Here is a 25,798-nt window from a genome sequence, read left to right on the forward strand (position 1 = left end):
AACAGAAGGCTCTGACAACCACGGTCGTTACCAGTGAAGCACTGCCGAGACCGTGGCCTCGAATATGTCTACCAACAACCCCTCCAGCTGCGCGATGACTACCAAAACACAGAAGCACCCAAAAACCAACAAGACAGGAACAAAAAGAGACATTCTTAGGGAGATCCAAGGCAAGTGTACCCCTTTGCCCAATGCACCTCGGGATAGGAATATGACTCCCCATTGCGGATCATCCCCTCGACTGCCTCACCATGAATCTCTCAAACCGGAAGCCAACTTGTCGGTTTGCGAGAATGTTGCCGGAAGGATTCCCGCCATCGAGAACAAACGCATCTCGGCAGTCGCTGATGAAGTCGTTGGAAATGTCAAGAGAGACTCTCAGGCTTCTGCCACTTCAAACACTGCCGCGAAAAATAAGAGGAAAACGCATGTTGGGCCGTGGCAGTTGGGCAGGACACTCGGGAAAGGGGCCACTGGCAGGGTTCGGCTTGCAAAACACTCCCTGACAGGCCAAGTGGCAGCTGTGAAGATTGTTTCGAAGAAATCTGCTGCTCTCGTTCAGAGCGCAAGTATGGCTCGCATGGACAAGGAAGATACCACCACGATGATTGCAGCAGGCCCGCGCACCATGCCGTTTGGTATCGAACGCGAGGTGGTTATCATGAAGCTCATAGCACATCCAAACATCATCAACCTCTACGATATCTGGGAAAATCGTGGAGAGCTCTATCTTGTTCTTGAGCACGTCGCCGGTGGCGAGTTGTTCGACTATGTTTCAAGTAATGGTGCCCTACCGGAAGGTGAAGCAGTCAGACTTTTCCGTCAAATTATCGCAGGCTTGTCATACTGCCATCGCTTCAACATCTGCCATCGAGACCTGAAGCCTGAAAACATTCTTCTCGATAGTCAGCGGAACATCAAATTGGCAGATTTCGGAATGGCAGCTCTCCAACCGAATGGCACTTGGCTCAATACTTCTTGTGGAAGTCCACATTATGCAGCCCCTGAGATCATTCTGGGTCAGCAATACCGTGGTGACCTTGCAGACATTTGGAGTGTTGGCATCATCCTGTTCGCTATGTTAAATGGGTTCCTGCCGTTTGACGGAGGTACGGTCCAAAACACCCTTCGTCTTGTCAAAAAGGGCGAGTACTTCCTCCCGCCGCAGCTAAGCGTCGAGGCATCCGATTTGATTCAACGAATATTGCAGAAAAAACCCGACAAGAGGATCGCTATGGCCAATATTTGGACACACCCACTCCTCCGCAAGTACGAAAAGTACCACGCCAGTTTGGTTGCTCCTGACGATCTTATCGGTCCAGCTCCGCCATTGAGTCTTGAGGCTCAAGCAAAACGTGTGAACAAGCGGTCAGACATTGATCCTGAAATCCTGAGCAACCTCTCAACCTTGTGGCATGGCTTCAAAGTCGAAGAATTAACAAAGAGATTGCTGAACGAGGAACCCAATCATGAAAAACTATTCTACTGGGCACTGATCAAGTTCAGGGAGGACCAGCTGGAAAATTACCCGGGCGAGCCTATTCAATACTCTGCCAGTGATCACCATCATGTCAGCAAGCCCTCAATTAAGCCAAGCAATCGATCTGTCACTGCTCGTGGTCATTACCGTCGCACTTCCCAGTTCTCAATTGTCAGCGATGAAACAACTCACCGTGATGGCTACTACAAGAATGCTGCGACAGCAGCCAGCAAGGTCACCAACAGTAGTTATGACCCCTACCGCGCCTCCAGAAACCCCCTCTCTGAACCTCGCCCGGAGGTTGGGACAGTGGTTGTACGCTGCCCACCTATGGCTGTTGACCAAACGGGCGCATCGAGCAATGTTAGACATAAAATCCTGGAGCGAATTCAGGACGACGTACCTGAAATGCCTAGCTTCACATCTGAAGAGCTTAAGCGCCTCATTCAAAAGAAACGAGCGTCATATTCGACAGCAACATCAAAGAGCTCGTTGTCTAGCATCAGACGTCGTCCTGGCATTCGACATTCTACGAGTTATAAGCGCCAAATCAGTTTTCCTCATCGCCGACAGACTCCCTCTGGGCGTATCAATGGCAATTGCCGGGTTATGTACGATAGTGGCTCCAGCGATCGACCACAGACTCGTAGCACAAGTAACCCAAGAACCGAATCACAGAGTACACCCAGCCTGGCGACACCTTCGCAAGCATATCAAACCCGCAAATCAAGTTCAGAGATGGACATGAAAAAGTCTCGTGCTGCCAGCTACTATTGGAAAGATGAGACCAGGAAGGTCAGTGCCGAGCTGGGCAAAATTTGTGAAGAAGCTTTCAACAGATCCTCGGTATCGACTACGATGAGCGAGGCTAGCCCTCACGCTCAATTTGAATCCTCGGCGACATCGATGTCAGTACATCAGCAGCGGATACCGGAGAGCATTCGGAATAGACCTTTGCCTGCCACGCCAATACTCCAGGAGTTGATTGAGTATCGCCACAAAATCATCGAAACCTGGGGCGATGGCGACAGAGCCGTCTTGAAAGACATACTAGCTACACTTGACAAGCGTATTGATGCCGAGGTTGACAAACAGCTGAAGCTCGACAAGCGAGCTGCTTCAGATCCAACACGGGGCTTACTCACACCCAAGCGACAGAAAGTCTCGTCAATCACCCCTGAGGAGGATGGAACGCGAGATCGGGGGCAACCTCGCGCTGCTTCCGATCCCCTCAAATATCAGACCCCTCGTGAAAGACCAGACAAGACGATTCGCCTTGTGACACCAGATCAAACATCGCCCCTTGCTCGACTCGAGCCACTCAGAGTGCGCAAAAATAAAGCGATGCCAATCAATTCCTTGCGTGGTGGCCCGGCACACATTGCAAGAGCCCAGCGTGATCGGGTGGGCTATGACAAGCGTCTCTACGAAAGAACAGGTTTGGATACTATCGAAGAGAACCCTGGTTCACCGAGAAAACCTGCTTCGCGAAAATGGTCATGGCTCGGTCGGCGTGGGTCTGGTGGTCACGACCTGCTAGAAGCTATGCAGGCTACAGGAGAAACCAAGCATAGTATTGACACTCAATCTTCTCAAGTCGTGCAGCCTAGCGAGTCGACCAATTCATCTACTCTTACAAGAGGCAAAGACAGTGACCCTGACTCTGGTGACATCGACCTGAATGTGGAAAGAAAGCGCAGGTGGTTCCAAAAGATGTTCGGAAAGACAAAGGCTAAGGACAGCTTAACGAACACTGGTGGTGAACACCGCGTAGCCCGTGAACCTACCAACGACCCGGAGGCGAACCATGCAACCTCTGGCGAAGCTGCAGACGGGAATGCCCCGGATCGGAGATGTTTCCCTCCAGCAACAAGTGTCGATACTGGTTCTCCAGCCGTGGCTCTTGGCCCAATCGAAATCAGCCAGAATTGGTTCGCTAAATTTTTCCATATCAAGCCGGCAAGCCGCGTCATTTGTCTTCAAATTGGCAAGGACAAAGCCAGGAAGGAGTTGGTCAAGATTTTAAAAGAATGGCGCAAGTATGGTATCAAGGACGTGGTCTCCGAGCGCAGAACAGGTGGCGATGTGGTCCGAGGTCGTGTAGACATGGCAAACTGTATGTCTTTCATGATTTTTAGGCGGACTTTTGCTAACATGACGACAGATCTTCAGTTGAAACCGGTTCATTTCCACGCATACGTGTACTCTGTCCTCGAACACGGTCGAAGAGCAAACTTGAGTGTCCTCAAATTCACGCAGGAGAAAGGAGCCGCCAGCAGCTTCTACAAGGTCGTTGATACTTTGGAGGCTGTCTTGAAAGAGCGTGAGTTGCTTGTCCTTGACGCTCAAAAGACAAGATGCATCGAGAAAACATTGAAAAACGCCGGGTTGTGATAGGAGAATGGACTTGGCTCTCAGGAATATTGTTGGACTTGGGTAGGTTGCCCAAGGTCTTTTGTACAATCGCTTGAACGGAGGTCTTGGACAAGGTTGTGTGATCAAGATACTTATCGGATGTGGGATGACAGCACCAGCTTTCACTGATACAGGTACTTATGAAGGGTGTTGCAAAGTTGGAAGTGGCATCAAAATCTCTGCAAGGGAGCCTGCAGATTAGCACTCGACAGCACAGCAATGGCGTTGTTGCAGTAGTGGTAGTAGTAATTAAACCTCGTCTAATCAAAAGTGCACTTTATGATTCTGTGTGTTGTTGCAGGTTGCAGCTTGTCCTGGCCTTGTTGATATCGATATCGATCGAGGTGTGCCGGAGGGTAGATTTCCTAGTTGGTCAATGCCGACGATCGATGACGGCAATACAGCCGATATGGACAGACGGACCTTGGTATATAAATATCTCGCAACTCTGGCCCTGGCAAAATCAAAGTGACTGTGACTTTCTCTACAAACGGAAGATTTGCACTGTCTCTCCCCAAATACCTCTGCCGGTTGGTCTTTGAAGAATCGAGGAAGGCTTTATATGTTCTTGGCTTCGTTTTCCACCCGAACCACTCATTGAGATTCCCACAAGAGGTGCAACAATACTTAAGGTACCTACCTAAGCATAAGACTGTCAACAATCAACGACTTGGTCAAGTTTCGTCTCAAGGCATGGCGGCCACCGAGAAAGACGAGGAGCTCATCCAGATCGCCAAAGGTCTCGAGCACATCCCATGGTGCGACGACTATGAGCGAATGATATCGGGCATGCTGTGAGTTATTCATGCCATGATTTTGCTTATTCTCATTGGAATTGGTCATGTATGTGTCTTATTTTTTTTTTTAATTACTTAATCTTCTTCTCCCCAAATAGATATAAATCTTTCGCCCCCGAACTTGAAGCTTCCCGGTGGCGAGCCAGAAAGTGGTATCATCGGTACAACACTCAGTTTCCGGGGCTCGATGACCCAAATTCAACCATGCAGCAGGGTGCCCAGGCGCGGTTTCAGATGCTCAAAGAGATCCTGGGCCGTGTGGGCGAGGACTCGTACATTGAGCCTCCGTTCTATTTGGACTACGGGTGCAATGTCTTGCTCGGGGAGAGGTTTTACGCCGGCGTCAAGTGAGTTAACTGAAGCAAACTAAAACCCTGAGCTTGTCAAGCTAGGCACCTATCTTGGTTACTTTGCTCTTTGCCCTCTGCCCTTTTACTCCCCTTGAAAGATTCTGGACGAGACACACAGACTATAGCTGGGCCACTGACGTGTCGGTTCTTGTTCTACACACAGTCTTACAATCCTCGACTGCTCGATCGTGACAATTGGTGACCGCGTCATGGTCGGGCCATTCGTGAGCATTTTCGCGGCGACGCACGAGGTCGACGTCGCTTCACGTCGGGAGAACGTCGAGTTTGCGCGAACGGTCACGATCGGCGATGACTGCTGGATCGGTGGGCAGACTGTCATTTTACCTGGCGTGACGATAGGGAAAGGGTGTACGATCGGCGCCGGCAGCGTCGTGACTCGAGATATCCCGGACTGGAGCGTGGCTATAGGGTCTCCGGCGAAGGTCGTCAAGACGGTCACGGCGCTGGAAGATATGAAAGATGAGAGAGCGAGTTTTGCGGCGAAATAGAGAGAATTGTCGGGATGACTGAAGCGGACGAACGATCCCTTTGAGGGTTTCCTTAAACCCGCGTGCTCGTATGATTCTCGGAAGTCTTGTAGGGAAAGGTATGGTAGAGGCATAGCTTGGAGCAATAGGTAGAGAAGGTGAATATATAGACGGACGTAAGCTGTTTCCGAATTTCAGGGTGCATAGCCTGTCTAGATAAGGTACATCCCTTTCGTCGACACGGTGTCAGTTTACTGGTGGCGGATCAGTTGCATGCCATACAAAGAGAAAGCATTTTGCTGGGGACGGATCGGTTAGCAACAGTAAGTAAATAGTATGGTTATCGCCTGATCAACTGTAGACAGAATACGGCGTATAGTTAAAAGATGTCAGATTCAATCAAGTAAGAAAGCATTTCACTGGACGCAAGAAGGATGGCGAGGACTTGTCAAGCATCTTAAGAACCCGCCCGGGGGATCGTATCTCGTGGTTGAAAGAAATATTGCATTTGGGACATGAATGCTCGAACGTAGAGACTAGTGCAAAGTACACGACCTAGACGAGTCTTCCGCGATTCGACCGCGAAACAAAATGCTGGGAGCTCCGGGTGAGTACTCGTGCCGGAAACTAGAAAGATACACCCGTCGCTACGAACCCAGGCCTCCTCCTAACGAAGCTCACTCTCTTTGGTTTTCGCCGGGATATGTGATATAGCCGGACCAATCTGCTTTATACGACAAACCAGAGTCGCAACCATGGGCGCAGGACAGTCCAAGGACGAGTCCACCAAGCATGTTTTCACCAGCGACACTCCGATCCAGTTTTCGCAAGAGTAAGTGGTGCACTACGGACAACCATGTATTGGAAGTGGGAATGGCTGTATCGGGGATTGGAAGGGCTGACTCTTTGTTTTGCTCGATTGTTTCCTTAGGCTCATCGACTCTCTGCAAGCTTCTTCAGAAGTAAGTGTCACGCCCGTGTTCCCGAGATGCAACATGGATGCTAAATTCTTGGGTCGCTTCGCAGACAAACTCCACACGCGCAAAGACGTTAGAACTGCACATTGCCCAGCGAGTCGCCGCCGAGCTCGAGAAGATCAAGCAGCATGAATCTTCAGCTCTGGAGGAAGCGCGGAAGAAGATCGCCGCGGCCAGCGCAGGGACCGGGTCGGCCGAATCCTCACCTTCAGACCACTCCCTCCTTCAAATCCCCTCGATATCGCCCAAGGACCTGCTAGAGAGCGGCGAGGAGAAGGATCGCAAGGCGCAGACGTCGGCCAAGGTGCAGCAGGAGATTGAAAAGTTAAAACAGACGCTCAGCCAGCGAAAGATCCTCAAGGAGTTGCCGGGCGAGGTGGAGTCAGCGTAGGTCCTCCCTGTTTCCCTATACTTGTGCCGTCCCTCCCATCGCCAGCTCTATTTTACAAGGCGTCGCGGAGTTAAAAGACGGTCCACTGAAGCTGACGATTGGGTGGTGTACAGGAGACAAGATGTCATTTCTTGCTTGCGGGTAAACGACCGGAAACCGCTCGACTGCTGGAAAGAGGTGGAGATATTCAAGCGCGCCGTACGGAAAATGGAAGAGAGTTATGTTTCTTCTGTACTATGATGTGGGCTTCTCCGGGCGTGACCGAACGAATACCGTACTGGGAGAGAAGGCAAAAGGACAAAAAGTCGAATGTATATACCTGGAGAAAGCCATGCATGGATGTGGATGTGGATAAGGATATGATGATTGCTGCTTTGAGTCTCTGGGGTTTCCTGAGCCAAGTTCCGCCGAATCTATGGCGATAACAGACCGAGTGAGAGAAGTCATGACGAGCCAAGAGTGTTGGCTGCCTCGCAATGTCAGCTTGAAATGCTGGTTCCTTTTAACAGTAGTCAACTACAACCTGAAGCTGGCTGGTGTCTCGGTGGAAGAAACCCAGTAGTTATAGAGGTTCTGAAAGAGCAATATCTGGAGATCCTCCGGCGTCTTCAGCATGAACCTTTTGCTGTCTCTCATCATGGTCATCATTCTCGAGCTGTTCACTCGCTCTACTATGTCTCACAGAATCGTATTCTCGACTCGTTGTATCTGCTTCAAGGCCTACCCAGTTCTCTCCTTACAATCCATGCCCCGCCAGGCCTGAGTTTTCGGTAGTACATATCGACCAGCATAACACGCTTGAATCCTCTTTTGGCGTACCAATCCAACGCATCCTCGTTTCTTTCCCATACATGAGCATAGATGCAGACTGTTTCTGGGCCTGTGGCGATAGGCGATGACAAGACGGCATCCAATAGATAGGTGGCAAGTCCTAAGTTCCTATACGGTGCTAGAAGGGCCAGAGCCTGGATATAGATCTGGGATAACGCAGTCTTGCTCAGTTCCGTGTTGCTTGTTGGCGAGCAGGATTCCAGTCGACATCTGATCCAGCCCACTGGCTCTGAATGATAGAGAACGGCCCGGGACAACTGAGCTGCTACTGGGTCCGTCAGTGTTGATGTGAAAAATGAATGATTGTAGTGAACTGGCAGTGTGGTGCTCGTCAGGCGTTGAATGGCTGGGAGGTGGCTTTGCTGGACGGGAGTGATGACGGCCTCCGGCCGGTGTGTAACTACCACAATTTGAGCGAATTTTTCGGCATCGCTGAACCCTTCAGTATTTCCCAGGAAAGCGTCGGTCACAGAGTTGGATGATGTGCCGTTGACGTTGTCTTCTTTGGCGTCAACAGTAGCCGGCTCGGGAGAGCTCGGCTTGGGCGTGCAGCGGGCAGAAGACTGCTCGATCAGCGAGCTTACAATTCTCGAACCGTTTGGTTGATTTTGTGTCTTGGTCAAGGAATCATCAGAGGCTTCCTCAAGGCGAAGATGTCCATTTGCGCCTCGGCCGCTGTTCGCGACCGCGGAGGTTGATGGCGGCTTCGAGAAGTACGACAGAAGAGTCGCCTGGGGCATATTTCACTGACACAGCCTAGAGGGACGTTTGGAAGACAACATGGTCTCCTGGGGGATCGACTCGTGGCGTCCTTCACATTGGAGGCAGTGCAAGGCTGTAGAGATCTACAGGACCTACCACTGGAGAGGAAGAAGCCAGTTCGTGGACTCGTGGCCTCTTTTACGCGACGCTGGGACGACTGCAAGGGGCGGCTGCAGCCGGCGCTAGAAGTAGCTTATCGATGGCTTGGATCTGCCCTTTAAGCCCCAAGCGCTCGTGAGCCCTTACTAAACAATCTTTCGCCTGCGCCTTGACGACAGCTTCATTTTGGTGATTCCCTTCCACGCCGCAAGGCTCGTCTGTCTTTGTGCGAGGCCTTGCCCTGCTGTGGGATATTTTGTAGAGAAGCTCCTGTGTCTGCAGCTACGCCGCATCATCGAATCTCCTTCCTTTCCGTCCGACCGTTCATCCGACCAACCTCCGAGGCCACAAATACAGCCCACACGAGCCTTCGAACATCTCCCACGAGTGCTTCTGCCAGCACCGCAACCTAGAAATATCCGTGTCCGACTGGCGGAAGCAAGAAAGGAGCCGTCCGGCGCTGTACCTAGACACATGGCTGGCTAGAGTCAACGAACAATTGTAGGGTGTGGTACAAAGTGAAGCCAGTTGAGGTGTACTTGGGACAATAGTTCCCTATTCAGAACGACATAACAGTAAGTGAATCACCATATTGCACGCTATTGTCCAGCATGTACGTGCGTCTATTGTCGGTCAACACACTGGGAGAAATAAAACCATGTTCAATTCAAGACATCATGTCTGGGCTTGTGTATGAACATGTGCCTTCATCCTGCTACACCTGTCCGCGAGATGGCAATACAGTCTTCCACTTTGGCCCAAAATATCTAATAACATGGGCCCTCCAAGACCGTACTCTGGCTTTTCTGCCAAGAGTATCCTCGACGTGGACTTGTGGAAGCGTTTCTACGTGGACGAGGACATCACAGCTGACGCACCACCTCCAGAACGAAATCCGCCGACAATGGCGACAACAGAGACTATGACTTTGTCTCCCTCTGAAACAGAGCAAGCGGTTTGTGTGTCGAAATCAAAGCTGTTACTGGTACTGATTAGTTTAGATTTCTTACCTCTTGGAGCAATCCATAGAGACCATCTTGCATGATATTCTCCTGGATATCCACCAAGAAGAAAAGATTGCTCGTATGCAGACCGCTGTTGTCGAAATTGAGCAAAGCGCCGAAAAGATGGGAAGGAAACCTTTTGAGGACGAACAAAATGGAGAGACCGATGAATCCAGCGATCCCGTCGAAACTGATGCCGCAGTGCTCCAAGGTCAACAGGTCCAATTCAAAGGCAATGTAATGAAGACAGTCAAACACATCAGATGTCCGAACTGTCGTTTACGGAGACTGCTTTATCCGCGGGTGGGTTTCAATGCTCGGCCCGTCCCTGATCCGAATGAACAATATTGCAAGACTGAACCCATGATCATCATCGACAAGCACGATGTTCATGGACAACGTAAGAAAGGAGTCAAAATGAAAGGACAAGCCAAGGGCAAAGGCAAAGGCAAGAAGAATGATCCGGCGTCACCAGCATCCGAGAACTCGGATCCTCTTACGCCTTCTTCAGGCCATCCAAATGACTCTTTCGAATTCAAAGAAATCGACTATCCCGCGGCCAAGTGTCCCAATAGGGAATCCCACTTAGGCGACCACTGGAAGTCAGTCAATGTCTTCGCGACACATCTGAACGGCAGCTGCTACCTGAAGAAAGACCGTGCTGCTGGGCGAGAAGCAAATGCCAAAATCGGTGGTGGCACTCCACGAGACAGCCGTGCTAACTCTCCTAAGCCAACAGCCAACGGCACCAAACGCAAAGCAGACGAAGACAGCAACACAGGGGGTACGAAGAAGAAGCAGAAGACCGCAGCTGAGATCAAGAGAGACAAGAAAGCCGCCACAGGACCTAGTAAGTTGCGCGAAACAAACAATGTGGATGACCAGGGTGACGAGAGTCCGATGAAAGATACAAATGGAGACACGATCCAAGTTACGCCAACGAAGAACGCAAGAGATGCCAGTAACGAACCTACGCTGAAGCTCAAGATAAAGACTGGGGCCGGTGGTGGCGATGGGCCGGCGAAAAAGAAGCTGGGCAAACAGGCGAACTCCGGAAAGAAAGGAGCGAACTCCTAGTCGTGACGAGTGTACATCTTCCGGGGAGCGTACCCCATACGATGATTGCTGAGTGGACGATGGAATGTATCCCAGAAAAGAAGCTACACATTTATGACGAGCAGTGATGGAGCAAAGCGCCTTATGCAAGGTAAATGTACACTAAATATCAGGTGCTGTGATACTTTGTGGGGGTCGGATTTTGCATAGCATTCGGCGTTTCGACGGTGTTGAGTTTGGATTGGAGACACGTTACTGCATGGTATGGCCTAGCTGACAATAAAGTTCCGTCTTATTCAAACGAGAGAATTACAGGTTACTAGATCAAACGATAATCTAAATAACGTCTTTGAAAATGAAAAGCCAACTGCCTGCCTTCTGAGATAGTAGCCTTCACAGACTCTAGTCTTTAAGTTTGGCTTCGAGGATATTCCCAGCCGCACCGCCTTGCCTGCTCTGCCAGATTTTCTCCAGCTTCAAACCGGCATGGTCCAGGATTTTCTCGAAGCCTTGGGCTGTGCGCTCCTTTCCGCCCATGACCATGACGCAGGTGTCCATTGCAGCGGCGGGCAAGTCGGCTTCATAGACTCGCTTGGGCATGACCATGTCGGCTATGAGCACTTTGGAGTCGGGAGCCATGGCGTCGCGGACGTGGGCGAGGATCTTGGCACAGTTCTCGTCCGAGTAGTCGTGCATGATGCGTCGGAAAAAGTACGCCTTGGCAGCCTTGATGGGCTGCGGAGTCCAGAAGTCATGGACCATGGTCCTGACTCCCGCGGGGAGAGAGGTGTTGCTGCTATCACTACTACTTTCGGTACCGACGCTCGACCGTGTCTGCGCGATGATTTCAGGGAGGTCCTGTAGCACCATGCGATCAGCCTCGAGGCACGGGAACGCTCTGAGGATCTGGGCTATCGACTGGCCCTGTCCGCCGCCGAGGTCGACGAGGGTCACCCTGTCGCCGTCGTTGTCCGGGTCGTAGAGTGCCCCATAGTCGTAGAAGCCGACAATGGGGACCGAGTCCTCCTGCGACATGAAGCCGAGCTGGAAGGCCCTGAGACGGTCCGGGAACTGCGCCATGATTTGCCACACGGGCACGCCGTCCTGACCGTGACGGTGCGTGTAGGGGTTGCGAACAGGGTCGTCGGGTTCCCGTACCGGCACCTCGCCTCGGTCTTTGAGGTACTGGTAGAAGTGCACCATGGTGGACATGCACTCATCGTTCCTTTGATTTGGTGCGAAGTTAAAGAAATGCGCTTCATCAATACACAAAACATGGAACGTAACATGTAAGGGTTAGTAGGCAAGATGTGTGAATCTCCACACCACATTGATGAGTTGCTAGTGGATGAGAAGTAGTTGGAACGTAAAGAAAAAAAAACCCCTTACATGAACTGGAAAAAGTTGCCAGGCCCCGGGACCTGAATGTAGGCCTTGGAGAACTTGGTGTGCACGTATTCGTAGTCTGGCGTCTGGTCGAGAAAGCCCGTACCGACGAGCAGTCGAAGTTGTCGCTCCAGAAGCGAGTCTTGGACCTTGGTAGCGGCCGAGAGGTCTGCTAGCGATATCGACCCGGCTTGGGGGATCTTCTCGAAGACACCTAGCGATAGCATCGTGCGTACCGCTACGATCTCTAGCATCTGCCACAGACGGGACGTTTTGGATGAGCTTGCGGGTGTCGCCTCAACCTACATAAGCAATAGAATGTTCAGACCACGTACATTGGCAGAGTGATGCATTGACATGTCTGATGGAGCCATCATCAGTCGCACAATCTCCTTTGCGACTTGCGACACATTTGTCCGCGAGATGTAGCCAGCGGCCCCTGGACTTGCGTCGTAGCCCTTGGCCGCTTCGGAGAGCTGCTGGATCAGCTCTTGCAGTTTCTCACCATCGTCTTGGACAGGCGCGGCCATTTCTGTTTCTGTGCTTTTTGGGGGGAGGTTCAGGGATACGAGAAATGGCGGGTTACGCGAGCAGATGGACAAGAGGACGGAAGATGATCCATGGAACCATTGATTTTTTTTTCATAACCGGCATATCTGAGAAGTGCAGATTTAGCCTACCTGATCGCAAACGGGAGTTCCGGCAGTTGGTGGCATCGACTGTGAGGCGGACGTGGATGATTCGTATCAGTGGACACCCCTACATGATGCACCAAGGTTGCAAGCGTACAGTGATTCACATTCCGACGGCATTGTGTCGGGAAGCGAAGGCATTCCAGGTGTAACAGCGAAGTATCACAACCAATGATCTTGGTAGGACGAGGGTTGAATTGGCCGGTTTTTGGGAGGCCTAGAGATGCAGCTAGAGATTTGCAGCGACACGGACATTCTACCACATACGAGTACAATACATGATATGTACAGCAATGATGTACACGTATCAGTTTCTTAGTTCAACCCGCCGCCACTCTCGCTTACAGCCAACTATTGTACCATGTTGTACAGCAGCGCTTTGCGGCATCAGGGCCTCTCTTAGCTTCCTTAGCTCTTCCTTATCGCGTCAGCTCCATCCTTTGGCTTCGGTCTGTCGCAACCGAGCAAGGAGCACAACAAAGAGATACCTGTTGATTACAACCAGACGTGATGGCCGGAGAGGCGGAACCATCTCCATCGGTCCATCTAGTACTCGTACAATACTGGTCCCGTCAATCATGGATCAATATTGCCCTGATCACCGAACGGCCCCAGCGCGAGATTACCACGTGGTGGCACTCCGTTTCTCTTAAAACGCCACCCGTGTTGTGTCTTTTGCCTTTCGTTTGTGTGGCCCTCCGCGATTGAAACGATTAGATTCGTCAGCGGTGAGCCGCCGGCCGAGATCACTTCCTCAGAGTCAGCATATAGCCTCGAATCACGACACCCACAGCACAGCCCCCGGTATCAGCCGGCGGCAGTCATGGGTGATATGTCACCTTATCGTCTGACTGACCACATTGCTTGCTGTCTGAGGTACAAGTTTCGCAGAAGCCTGTAGGCTGTGGAACTCACCACATGGGTTTCTTCTCGAATGCTTCCGGTTGGTGGGGCCGACCACGTTTTGTCCTTTCCTGTACCCTAGAGAATGGAGACGGCTCAGTCTTGGTACCCTGGTTGAAGCGCGCTCTACAGTAGGTCCGTCCGATTATTCGACTCGACGTGGACCAGCTGGAGGTGCTTTGTTCCTCCCCCCGCCCGGACTCTCTCCTCCTTTTTCTTGCATCTATGGATGTCATCGAGAGACGCAGGCTTTAAGATGGTAAGAGAGATACTGGGAAGCTATGTCTGAGATTCAGGCCGATGATGATTTCTCCGACGAAGGGTTTGATGCCAACACAACGGCTTCAAGCTATGTGTCGAGGTGAGGACCTAGGTGGTGTTTCGAGGCAACCCGAGTACACTGACATTGCTATACTAGTATTGCTACCGAGATTCGCGAAGGTATCGAGGAATATGGGCGGAGATATGCTGCATATGGTCGGCACTTCTATGGCCTTCCCATTGATGAGCAAGAACAAGAACGGAATGATCTTCAACACGAAAAATTCATGTTGCTCTACGAGGGTCGACTCCATCTTTCACCCATATCCCCTGAGCCACAGAACATCCTCGACCTAGGCACAGGCAATGGAACGTGGGCAATCGAAATGGCCGATCAGTACCCTTCGGCGTCAGTCATTGGAGTTGACCTGGCAGCTGTCCAACCTAGATGGGTGCCGCCGAATCTGACTTTTGAGATCCTCGATGTAGAACAAGAGTGGCTGCATCCGAAAAACAGCTATACTCTGATTCATGGCAGGGAACTGATTTTCGCAATTCGAGACTGGCCCGCTTTGATAGCTCAGGCTTACGATCACCTGATGCCCGGTGGCTACCTGGAACTGGCCGTCACTGTGCCAGAAATTGGCTGCGATGACGGCACCTGCCCGGAGGATTCGTGCTATCGTGCAATGTCACGGATGCATTTCCAAATAGCCGAAGCCATGGGCATCGACGGCTTTGCAGCAAAGAAATGGAGAGCCCAGCTTGAAACACAAGGGTTTGAAACTGTACATGAAAGGGTATTCAAAATACCTACGAATCGATGGCCAAAGGATAAAAGATTGAAAACTATCGGGAGTCTCGAAGTTGCCAATTTCCTGCAATTTTCGACCGCGGGATTCGAACGAGGCGCGGTAGGCCTGTTGGGTAATGACCCCGTCGCAATACAGGTCATGCTTGCCGCTGCGAGGAAGGAGATATTGGATCGAAGTGTTCATTCTTATGTCTACATGTGAGTACAAAAACCGGTGATTGGAGAGGTGAACTAAGAACGAACAGCTACAATGTCTTTGGCCGTCGACCTCTGGCACAGACAGAGAGTGATAGCCCTCGCACGTAGAATGCCTCCAGCAATACACAGCGACGTGGATGGACCTGCGAGCTCTGATTGGACATCCGGTCGGGACATGCGAGGCTACCTTTCCCCTGGCCTCAAACTGCCTGGGCACTACAGCATTTGACCACGAGATACAGTCCACGGCGTCCTCTTCGTGTCCTATCAGTCTGCGAGACCGCCCTATCCTTCACTGGGTGGATCTTTCCACATTTTCATCCTTACCCTGGCATGCTTCCTCATCATTTGGTGCCCATTACCGGTATGGCTTGATCACGAGGGGACCCTGCTGAAAGTCCTTCCTTAATCTAGGTTCCTTTCCCCTTGTGGAAGGATGAAAAGGCAGAGCGATGGTAGCAAAGTCTGTTCTGTATCCTTTGCGTTTGAAACCAAATGCGACGCACAGAGGAGTCTAGCCTTACCGCACTACGAGGTTGTGATGTTGTTTGTGGAGATGAACGAAGGGTATTTAGGCTACCTGTACGTCAAAGGAGGCTCGTGGCGCCCTGCCGGCGTTGTCTTGGTGCAATGTGGCTCATGATCATCGAAAGAGAATCGAGGACAATCTCGCATCCTTTATCGGGCCAGAGTGCTTCTACAGGCCTGTCGGTGACAGATTGCTATGCCACTTTGGGGCTACCATCCTCAGTGGCCTTTACGAAGGGGGGATTATACCTTCCTTCACGCTTCGCATCATCATCAGGACGGGGCTTTTCAACTCCTAAGAGTCAGCGTGTGTTAGTCCCCGGATACGGAGTAGGCTAAAGGGAATGGTACAGGTTTTTAGAGGGTTTCTTCACCGTCCTACAATGAATGTCTTGCTGTTAAGGTGGATACGATGTCTTGCACGTACTGGCACTCTTGTGAAGACGGAATATGTACCCCGTAGGAGTGGTAAGTGAGTGAAGGTCTACTAGAACTAGTGGGGTTGTTGAATGCCGCAGACAAGGCTGAAGTCATATACGTCAACGCAAGGCTGAGTAAACTGAACATATGGAACACTCACTGCAAGATCACTATTGCCTCTCATGGTCCTCACTTTGTACGCTATCTCTCACCTTCTCTTTGCTTTCTATGCATATAGCGCAATAACATTACGACAAGATGAGCGGCGATACGGCAGATTTCAGACTGAGTGCGACGCTCAAAGGGCATAAGAGTGATGTACTTGCACATCGAGATCATTACCATTCCAACGACTAACTGCTGTACAGGTACGGGCTGTCCTCCTTCCGGGTCCTGCTTTCGCAATCACAGCTTCTCGAGATGGCTCGACCAAAGTGTGGAAGCGAACTTCGACGAAACCTCCTGCTTATGATGACCACGAATCATCCCACGGCGCGCAGTTCAAAACATGCCTAGCCTACATACCTCCCTCAAAAGAATTCCAAGAGGGTCTCATCCTGTCGTCTGGTCAAGACACACTCATTGAAGCAAGACAACCCTCCTCGACGGCAGAAGTCAGTGCGGATGCGCTCATGGTGGGCCATAGTCACCAAGTGTGTTCATTAGACGTCTGCGCCCAAGCAAACTACTTTGTAAGCGGTAGCTGGGACAGCACGGCAAAAGTATGGGAGATTGGCAAATGGGAAGCCGCGGTCGATCTACCGGGCCATACTGCGACCGTATGGACAGTATTGGCATACGACCGGGAAATCATCATCACAGGTTGTGCAGATCGCGCAATACGGATATTCGACGTCCGAGGAAAGATGCTGGTTTCCTGGGACGGAAAGGACATCGTTCGAGCTCTGGCCAGGCTTCCGAGAGGCCACTACACTGGCGCCGACTTCGCGTCCGCCTCGAACGACGGTGTCATCCGATTATGGACTTTAAAGGGCGACCTACTTGCGGAACTGTTTGGTCATGAAGCCTTCATTTATTCGCTGGCCGTCCTACCCTCGGGCGAGCTTGTCAGTTCCGGAGAGGATCGGTCAGTTCGAATATGGCAAGGCACAGAATGTGTTCAGGTCATCACACTACCTGCTATCTCTGTCTGGTCTGTGTCCGTCTGCCCGAATGGTGACATTATAGTCGGCTCGAGTGACAAACTAGCTCGGATATTCACCCGTGCTTCGTCTAGGATAGCGGATGCAGAAAGCCTGCAGGAGTTTGAAGCATCAGTGCAGACTTCCAGCGTACCACAGCAGCAGATGGGCGAGATTAATATGACTGACTTGCCTGGGCCCGACTTCCTGCAACGAAAAGCAGGCACGAAAGAGGGTCAAAGTCAGATTATCAAAGAAGACGACGGAAGTGCTTCGCTCTACCAATGGTCAATGTCTCAGCAAACATGGGTCAAGATTGGCCAAGTGGTCGACTCCGCTGCCTCAAGCGGAAAGAAGGCGTACAACGGAAAAGAGTATGACTACGTCTTTGATATAGACATTGAAGATGGCAAGCCGCCACTGAAACTACCCTACAACATCACGCAGAATCCCTACGAGGCGGCCACCAAATTCCTGCAGGATCATGAACTACCCCTCAGTTATTTGGAAGAAACAGCCAACTTTATCATCAAGAACACTCAGGGTGCTACTCTCGGACAGTCCCAGCCTGCTGGTGCTGATCCCTGGGGTACTGAATCAAGGTATAGACCTGGGGAGGTTTCAAGCTACCAAGCCCCTCCGGCCCCCGTCAAAAAGATCCTTCCACAGAAGGATTATTTACCTGTTGTTATTGGGAAACCTGGAGCGGCAATGGGCCAGATTACAAAAAAGAATGCTGAATACGGTGGAAGTGACGTTGCGCTTTCTCAAGGAGATGTACAGACGTTGACCACGGTCGCGCAGCAACTCGAAAAGTACAACTTTCAAGGCAAACCATCCTTATCCACCCCTGAATTGCCGACAGCCGTATCCTTGCTCATGAAGGTTGGGACTGAGTGGCAGCCCCCTGCAAACCGACTGGCGGGTCTCGATTTGCTCCGATTCCTCGCAGCAGCCACCAGTGAATTTCCTGCAGCTGATGCCGAAGGCCTCGACGCTGTCGCAGCGATCCTCGCAAGTGGCATCTTCGATCCTGAATTCCTGCGCACAAACAACAAGCTGGCTATGATTGCGCTCCGATTCTTTTCAAACTTGTTGTATGGCTCTTCTTCAGGACGAGACTTGGTCAAAGAACATCTCGACAGCATCCTTGAGACTCTGAAACCACTGTCGGCCATCATTTCAACAGATGTTTCAGTTGCTGTGGCTCTCACAACCCTGTATCTGAACATTGCTGTTCTCGTCACTAGCGACAAGAGCATAGACGGCGACACCAAGGCCAACTACGGATTGTCTCTGGTAGAAGAGCTGTCGAAGATCCTCAGTGGATTTCCCGCAGTCAACCATACTGCGTCCGCCAGTCCAGCTGCTCAGTCTACGGAACCCGCGTATCGCACGGCCGTTGCCTTGGGGACAGTGCTGGTCGGACTGAAACGAGATGATCTGACTTCAGCAGCCAAAGACATCTTTGACATTCCCAACGCCCTGTCACAACTGAGAATCAAGAAATACATGGATGAACCGAGATTTAAGAATGTGGCCGGAGAGATCCAAGCAGTATTGCAGCGATAGAATACATCCTTTGCCGCAATGTTTTGTTTGCACCACCAGAGGATGTGGAATGGGCGGTAGAGAAGGTCACCTCGTCCGTGGGGGTTTGCAACAAAACACATGAATTCGGAAAACAATGCATAGCCACCAAGGGGGCATACGGAATGTAGATCGGAATGAAATCATGATGCCATGATGCCATAATACCATATGGGACATTGTGATGTCTTACAGTATGTCAAGACGGGAAATGATCATTCGAGGAATAGTAGTAGTGAGCGAGTGATTGCTACAAGACGTACAGACCTACACACAGACAGCCAGACGTGAATTGGCTTCTAGGTATGGAATGTGAAAACGCAAATTGCCCACCAATAATCCATTTTGGTTTTCCTTCGTGCTCAGATACGACGGTTGTTTTTCGTATTCGTAAAGACTGTACATGCACGTTTTGAGCCCGAAGGGTTTGTATATGATTTTCTGGAAAATTCTTCATTGTACAGATACGGGTACAGGTACATGTGCATGTGTGATCTTATGTTGAAAATGCGGATCCTCTCTCTTTCTGGCCCAGAACAGCCGAGGGAGATACAGGTGGAATTGATGGATTGGTTGAGAAATTTGCCAAACCCAAACGCCAGCGCTATGCTATTGCTAGATACAGAGGAGGGTGTGGAAGGTTCTATGCTGTTGCTGTCGTGGGTTTTTGTTGCCGCTGCTGCGTGGGTATAGATTCTGCAGGTGAGGTTGAGGTTGAGGTTGAGGTTGAGGACGTCTCTCGTTGTTGTTGTTGTTGTTGTTGTTGTTGTTGTTGTTGTTGTTGTTGTTGTTGTTGTTGCTGTTGTGTCGTTCTCGGTAGCGGTGAAGATGGTTTAGGTTCGATCAGCCCGATCTATTCGTACGCCGTTAGCAGTCGCCCGTGGTACAAAACAAGTCCGAACCACGATCTCTGTCTCACGGAACCCCCAGGACTCGGGGGAGCTTGGTAGATTGAGGTGGATGAGCTTGCGTATGACGCGGTGTGATTGATTGATAGGATTGACTGGATGGGCTTGTGACCCGTCCTCCGGGGGGTTGTGTGCCTTTGTAACCAAGTCAACTTACCATGCTCAATAATTTGACCACTGGCTCCGTCGGCTGCGCACCCACGCCCAACCAGTACTTTGTCCGGCTCGTGTCGAGCTTGATATCCTTGTACCGCCGCGGCACGAACTTGGTCCCGTCCGGGAGGTACTCGGGCGTGTCGGGCGTCGCGAGGGGCAGGCGAGGGATCGGGTCGTATGTGCCTAGGACTTCGATTGGCTTCTTGCCCCGTGCCGATTTTGCCTGGGCGAGGACGATGTTGTAGACCGGTGCGCGTTTGGTGCCGAAGCGGGCGAGACGGATTCGGAGAACCATGTTGCTGAGGGTTGTGTGTGAACAGAAGGATGAGTGGTAGATGCCGAGAGCGTCGAAGCGGTGGAGGCCGCAGAGAGGATCCGGCGACGTGGGACTTTGTGTGTATGTTCTCTCTCGATAGGCGTTGAGGCAGAATATCCCGTGCTGTGCTGTGCTGTGCTGAGCTGCAGGCAAATCAGATAGTCGTGAGGTGTTCGAAGCACTCAAAAGTTTACCGTACAGTAGTAGTTTGCTAAGAAGACAGCCTCGTCGAAAATTCTTGGAGGGCGCCGATTGGTTCCGAGGTAGGGAGGATATGATTGGCGGAGGCGCAGACTCGACGAGGCTGCGCTACGGACGGATTTGGATGGCGCGAGGCTGAGGGACAATGAACGATGACGATGGATGACGAAGGTTGAGGCCATCGACATGATACTCGGACAAGTGTCTAGCTACCTTAGGTACCTGGTATTCATTCCATGTCGACTGCACCTTTGTCACTTCGTCTAGTACCGCCTGCCCGACATTGTCCCCGTAAGAGATCAGTCTCGTAAGGACCAAGAACTATCTCGTACCTCGGAGTACTCGTCTCCCAGTCAGACCACATCCTCCATCACCCAACAGAGAACAGAGAACACTATCCCTGCGCACGAGGGCCTGTCAAGTCTTCTGGGGAGATCGCATTCTCGAAAGGGTAGCGCCTCATCTTTATGCTTCGAACTGTTCTACCTCGAAGAACCATCAGGCCAATTCTTGCAGCAAGAACGGTTTCCAAGATGGCGTTGAAGGTGAGTAGTGTGACCTTCTTATCTATTTGCTCTCTACACGATTTTCCCAAGCATAGATAAGCGACAATCTTGGGATATAACGCATACGCCTTCTGTGGAGAACTCCTTAACAAGCACTCAATCGCAGTGCTGATTCGGGCTCCATAACAACACGACTAACATCTCTCGACACGAATAGACACTCGGACCAAAACCGGCCGCCGAGCTGGACAAGGAACTCATGAGCGAAGAAGGAGGATTTTCAATCGACCAGCTAATGGAACTTGCTGGGCTCAGTGTCTCACAAGCTGGCAAGTATACTCATGAAACTCCCTTTCTCTCACCACGCCACTTTTCCAGGCAATGGACCTGGCTAGGTGGACGTTGAACCGTGACTGACAGCTCGGATGAATCCAGTATATAAAGTTCATCCACCCTCCAAAGGTAAAAACATTCTCATAGCATGTGGACCAGGGAATAATGGTAAGTACCAAAACCGAGATTCAAAGAACACCTCTTATTATCACCGCACCCACATTCGTTTCAGTCCTCTCTTTCCACTACCCCTTCCTATCTATCATTACCCATATCGTCACAGGCCCTTTCTCTTCGTGTACATTCATCTTCTCTCATATGATACGAAGGGGGAGACCAAGTCCTGGAGCGATTGAGGAACCGAGCGACCGAATGGCTGAATGACTGACTTCTCCCACGTCGGACGGTCCCGAACATAGGCGGCGATGGACTCGTCTGTGCTCGTCATCTCTACCACTACGGCTACACGCCGACAATCTACTACCCGAAACCGACCAACGCTCCCATTTTCACTGGTCTCCAAAAACAGCTTCGCCACCTACACATCCCCTTCCTCGCTACGCCGGAGGACTTCACCGCCACTCTCAAATCGACAGACCTGATCATCGATGCCCTGTTCGGATTCAGCTTCCACCCTCCTGTCCGCGCGCCCTTCGACACCATCCTCACAGCCGTCATCGACTCCCCTACCCCCGTACTGTCCGTCGACATCCCTTCGAGCTGGGATGTTGCGGGCGGTCCGCCGCCGGAAAAAGACCTCGTGGGCCACAATTTCATGCCAGAGTACCTTGTCAGCTTGACGGCCGCGAAGCCCTGCGTCAAACATTACAAAGGCCAGCGGCATTTTATTGGGGGGCGGTTCCTAAGTCAGGACGTTGCGAAAAAGTACGGTCTGGACGTGCCGGACTACAAGGGTGTGGATCAGATTGCAGAGGTCCCTGTCGATATCAAGGTTGAGGAGAAGTTGTAAATGTACTTTCGAGAACAAAACAGTGAACGGCCCAAAGGATCTAGATATCTCTAATTTCTAAGCCCTAACCTCTAAAGTGTAGGGGGGTAATTGACTATCCCTTTGTCCAATTCTGCCTGCTCCCAGACAAGAAGCGGCAATGCTACCAATCACAAAGTTTGTCGACCCGAGAGGCTGGAATTGACCCCTTTTGCACTCCTTCTCATCGAGCCAGAACAAACATAATGAAGATGACGAGGCAGGCTGACGTGTCCATCATATTCTGTGCTGAGTGGCGCAACCGATCACCCGTCCCCAATGCTTAAACCGGGGATCCATTATACGAGAAATGCAACTTTGAGACTTGCCTCACAGGCTGTGCTGTATGTACGGTATGCCCTCCACGCTCTGACAGCAGGTCACTAGTGATTTCCCCTGCTGACCCTGCGAGGAGACGGTTCTTCGGGGATTTGCACCCATCGCTTGCCCAATTAGTAGCGTTGCAGCTCGTGTTCTGACCAATTGATTCACGCGGGTGTGTATGTGTGTACGCGGCACAGTTGCACGGGCGTTCGACTGAGTGGGGAGGGCCAGGCAACCAAAAATAAAACAAGCACCGTATCCGAAACCTTATCCTCGTTAAGCATGTTTCTAAGGTGCTTTTCCGCGGTTGCCTTGCCTCTCACAAAAGATGTGCATTTACACTGCCACTATTTCTGGGTGGACTATGCGGCTTCGGACAGCTTCCTCATGGTCTTTGCCACTTTATGAACGGATCTATGGGTGGCCCCCGATACCGAAGTGCTCTGCCTGTGCTCGTAAATTATTAAAAATTTCCGAGACTGAGCGTTTTCTTCTGCGCCGAGAACGTCCGCCATGGGTAAGCTGACCAAACGATCCAGGATGTTAATAACAAAAACTGAAGGCAAACTGATCGGGGCCTGGCAAGGCTCCTCGGTGACTTAGTGGATTCCTTCTCGTTACACCGAAGGCTGATGTGAGTTATAATACGGTGTGTGCTACCGTGCTGCTCCGGATTCTTCTCAATCCATGAGCGCCCTACAGAATCGACTGGGTGGTCATCATGGCCAGGTCATCCTCCTCGACTCTGAAGCCAGAAGACCCTGTCTACAATCTTTCAGACGACTCTTCCGGTGTCAAAGCGGATCTGGCAGACGCGCACCAGCGGCATACAAAAGTTAGGGCGTCTAAAAATGAACAACGGAAGGTGCTCGGTTACCAAACGGTCCTGCAGCGTATGGTCGTCGAAGCGGCAGGGCCACCGTCGCCAAATCCCTGGGACGCCGACAAACCTCGAGCGAACGAAGGTGCCACATTGGAATCATGGGAGCGACAGATTCAGCTTCTCGACCCCCATGATTCTCCCATATACAGCATCCGGAACCCCCTGGTAGGGAGGCTGCTAGAAAGTCTGATGATCGATTTTGGGCGACCAACGCATTCATCTTTCATGGATGACACCTACAACGTTTATCTGTCGCAACAGGAACGCGCGGCAATCAGTTTTCGAGCTTTCAAGAAAGTGGTGGTTGTGTATGGAGATCCGTTGTGTGACAGCAAGAAGGCAAGCTATGTCTTTGAAGAGTTTCGGCGCTTCTGCAAGAGGAGGCACTGTCGCGTGGCCGTCGTCGGCGCGAGCTCCAACCTTGCTGCGCACGCCCAAACAATGTCCTGGGTTTGTATGGAGTTTGGAGTCGAAAAGGTATTCAACCCGATGCGAAACGAGGTCCTGAACGAGAGAGCCGGAAAAACGATCACAAGAACCAACAGGAAATTGGTCCGTGATGGTGTCGTCCTCTTCCTTTACGAACCTCGGCGGGGCGTTCTGCCTCAGTTGGAGCAAGAGCTCAGGGACGTCTACACTGGTTGGAGAGAGGAACGAAGGTTGAAGAACGTCCCACAGGCTTATTCTGCGGTCGTCGACCCGTTTGCCCTATCCGGTGTCACACGCTATTTGTTCACCAGAGGACCGGACGGAAAACCGAATAGTCTCGCCGGACTGATATGGCTGGGAAATTCTTCCGGATATCTGCTGGAGCCATGCATCCAGTCCGCGTCGGCGCCGAAAGGGACCACTGGCTTCTTGGTGACTCACGCCATGGGCCTCCTGCGAGACGAGAATGTTCACTACATGACTTTCGGCGTCGAAGCAATGCGTCACTTGGGCGAGATTACCTCGATGTCGTCTTTTACGGCTAAAATGTCCCGTCGCGTCTATTCTGCCGTCTCCGATGCCTTCGATTTGGAAGGTCGACAGATCTTTCATCAGTCCTTCTATCCAGAAAAAGATCGGCACGATCCCTTGTATCTGCTATTTCCTCCAGGAATTCTTCATTTTTCCATGTATCAAGCTGTTCTGAAGGCTAGTCACGTCAGCCCGCGCGTTGTCTGGAGGCACTGGCAAACCGATCGATCTTCGAAACGACAGGAAGGAAACTCGACACGACAGGAAGGAAAGCCACCGAGAGTGTCAACGGTTGTCGAAGAAAAAACCAAATGAAATGAAAGGACAGTTTTGAGCCTCGCTTTGCAAACGTCACATCACCCTGTGAAAAGGCCGAGAGGTACCATGAGCTGCGAGCTTTTCGAATTAGATTCAGTAACTCCTCGCCTAAGCGTCTGGGTGTCTAAGAAGACGCCGCCCGAGTATTGTGTGTTTGTTGATCTTCGGATCCTTGCTTGGGTCTTTGTTGTTATTTCGGGAGGCGCCCTGGAAACGGGGGGATGGTCCTGGAGGAACCGTTCCAGGCTCGAGTGTGCCCGGGGCTCCTCGTCCTAGGTGGGACATTGAAAACCCCCGAGACGCCCACCACCCAAAGCTTCGTAAAAACGTACAATACTGTAGGACATGGCACAGGCGACAGGACCACCCCGCCCCCCCCTTTTTTTTTCCCATCTACCCTCCTCGCACTATGACTTCCTGTCCCCGTGGTGTTGCGTGAGCACTTCGCTTCGGTGACTGTAGAAGAAGTCCTGACCGAAGAGGTATCCGGAGTTGTAGTGGCAAGGATTCAAACGATCCATCCCTTGTGCTGTTCTAGACCATTTCACTTCTAGGCCTGTGGTGGAGCAAGCCCCAGGATATATCATCTGTCCACCTACTTGTGCTGTAGTTTGTCGTGCCTCCATTCGGCAGTCGGTGCAAGGTCATTTGGCGACACCGACGGTCAGATAACTACCGGGTCAAAAAGGCCACTTACTGACAAAAAATGATCCAGACCCGACCATTAACTGATTGGGGTGTCTCTCCTCCTCTCCTTGACCGGAGAGTCAAGGGCGTGAATCAACCCCGCTCGCCGTGGCCGCGGGAGTCGGGAGGCTGGAGCGACGGAGGCACCAATCATCATCCGTCGCTCGGTTTGCTACAATCATCTGGGGCCGAGCCGCGAGCAAAATACATATTTGTACGATCTTAGATACCCTCAACGGGTTGGATTACAATAGGACCTGGTAACACACGCACTTGTTTTTATTATTACAACCAACAACTACAAAATGTAGGCTCACGCAAATCATTATTCTTTTTTCGTCTCAAACATGCATTCGTTGCTGCTTGCGGTGGTAGAAATAGCAGCAGCGTCGGACTTTCTCCTTGTGCAGAATCGCCCGTGTCATGACCTAGTACAAGATCTTCATTGGCCTTCCAATGGGTAGCAGCATTTCGCGGCACATTTGAATTCCAAACGCCAACGTTCCTCCCTATGTCCGTCCCGTGTCTTGTGGAAAGGAGGGCTGCCTGATCATGTACCGATGAATCCGCCTCTTCTGCACATCGTTTTGACGTCCCAGTGCGGTCGACAGGGCTGGTACTGTCCGGACCACAT

The 25,798-nt window shown here is 51.4% G+C and overlaps 11 protein-coding genes across 11 annotated transcripts; 8 read left to right on the forward strand and 3 right to left on the reverse strand.

Moving 5' to 3' along the window:
• Positions 1-64: 64 nt before the first annotated feature.
• Positions 65-3,874, forward strand: PV08_01132 (uncharacterized protein; the record flags this gene model as incomplete). The annotated part of the gene is made up of 2 exons (XM_016375497.1): positions 65-3,596; positions 3,645-3,874. 2 exons carry the CDS (start codon positions 65-67, stop codon positions 3,872-3,874), a joined length of 3,762 nt encoding a protein of 1,253 aa, XP_016240773.1.
• A 714-nt stretch (positions 3,875-4,588) lies between these two features.
• Positions 4,589-5,551, forward strand: PV08_01133 (uncharacterized protein; the record flags this gene model as incomplete). The annotated part of the gene is made up of 3 exons (XM_016375498.1): positions 4,589-4,689; positions 4,791-5,039; positions 5,206-5,551. 3 exons carry the CDS (start codon positions 4,589-4,591, stop codon positions 5,549-5,551), a joined length of 696 nt encoding a protein of 231 aa, XP_016240774.1.
• A 734-nt stretch (positions 5,552-6,285) lies between these two features.
• PV08_01134 (uncharacterized protein) lies at positions 6,286-6,898 on the forward strand (the record flags this gene model as incomplete). The annotated part of the gene is made up of 3 exons (XM_016375499.1): positions 6,286-6,362; positions 6,462-6,492; positions 6,557-6,898. 3 exons carry the CDS (start codon positions 6,286-6,288, stop codon positions 6,896-6,898), a joined length of 450 nt encoding a protein of 149 aa, XP_016240775.1.
• Positions 6,899-7,611: 713 nt separating this feature from the next.
• PV08_01135 (uncharacterized protein) lies at positions 7,612-8,469 on the reverse strand (the record flags this gene model as incomplete). The annotated part of the gene is made up of 1 exon (XM_016375500.1): positions 7,612-8,469. One exon carries the CDS (start codon positions 8,467-8,469, stop codon positions 7,612-7,614), a length of 858 nt encoding a protein of 285 aa, XP_016240776.1.
• Positions 8,470-9,365: 896 nt separating this feature from the next.
• On the forward strand, positions 9,366-10,671 carry PV08_01136 (uncharacterized protein; the record flags this gene model as incomplete). Its single annotated transcript, XM_016375501.1, has 2 exons — positions 9,366-9,545; positions 9,592-10,671. The coding sequence occupies 2 exons, from the start codon at positions 9,366-9,368 to the stop codon at positions 10,669-10,671; spliced, it is 1,260 nt and encodes a 419-aa protein (XP_016240777.1).
• A 381-nt stretch (positions 10,672-11,052) lies between these two features.
• On the reverse strand, positions 11,053-12,566 carry PV08_01137 (uncharacterized protein; the record flags this gene model as incomplete). The annotated part of the gene is made up of 3 exons (XM_016375502.1): positions 11,053-11,875; positions 12,040-12,290; positions 12,372-12,566. 3 exons carry the CDS (start codon positions 12,564-12,566, stop codon positions 11,053-11,055), a joined length of 1,269 nt encoding a protein of 422 aa, XP_016240778.1.
• Positions 12,567-13,912: 1,346 nt separating this feature from the next.
• Positions 13,913-14,908, forward strand: PV08_01138 (uncharacterized protein; the record flags this gene model as incomplete). The annotated part of the gene is made up of 2 exons (XM_016375503.1): positions 13,913-13,992; positions 14,050-14,908. 2 exons carry the CDS (start codon positions 13,913-13,915, stop codon positions 14,906-14,908), a joined length of 939 nt encoding a protein of 312 aa, XP_016240779.1.
• A 1,202-nt stretch (positions 14,909-16,110) lies between these two features.
• On the forward strand, positions 16,111-18,566 carry PV08_01139 (uncharacterized protein; the record flags this gene model as incomplete). Its single annotated transcript, XM_016375504.1, has 2 exons — positions 16,111-16,170; positions 16,221-18,566. The coding sequence occupies 2 exons, from the start codon at positions 16,111-16,113 to the stop codon at positions 18,564-18,566; spliced, it is 2,406 nt and encodes an 801-aa protein (XP_016240780.1).
• A 661-nt stretch (positions 18,567-19,227) lies between these two features.
• PV08_01140 (ribosomal protein S16) lies at positions 19,228-19,943 on the reverse strand (the record flags this gene model as incomplete). Its single annotated transcript, XM_016375505.1, has 2 exons — positions 19,228-19,437; positions 19,650-19,943. 2 exons carry the CDS (start codon positions 19,941-19,943, stop codon positions 19,228-19,230), a joined length of 504 nt encoding a protein of 167 aa, XP_016240781.1.
• Positions 19,944-20,698: 755 nt separating this feature from the next.
• PV08_01141 (YjeF family domain-containing protein) lies at positions 20,699-21,974 on the forward strand (the record flags this gene model as incomplete). The annotated part of the gene is made up of 4 exons (XM_016375506.1): positions 20,699-20,710; positions 20,889-21,066; positions 21,107-21,172; positions 21,424-21,974. The coding sequence occupies 4 exons, from the start codon at positions 20,699-20,701 to the stop codon at positions 21,972-21,974; spliced, it is 807 nt and encodes a 268-aa protein (XP_016240782.1).
• Positions 21,975-23,037: 1,063 nt separating this feature from the next.
• PV08_01142 (uncharacterized protein) lies at positions 23,038-24,474 on the forward strand (the record flags this gene model as incomplete). The annotated part of the gene is made up of 1 exon (XM_016375507.1): positions 23,038-24,474. One exon carries the CDS (start codon positions 23,038-23,040, stop codon positions 24,472-24,474), a length of 1,437 nt encoding a protein of 478 aa, XP_016240783.1.
• Between the last annotated feature and the right edge of the window lie 1,324 nt (positions 24,475-25,798).

This window comes from Exophiala spinifera (assembly GCF_000836115.1).
Source record: "Exophiala spinifera strain CBS 89968 unplaced genomic scaffold supercont1.1, whole genome shotgun sequence".
Lineage (NCBI taxonomy): Eukaryota > Fungi > Ascomycota > Eurotiomycetes > Chaetothyriales > Herpotrichiellaceae > Exophiala > Exophiala spinifera.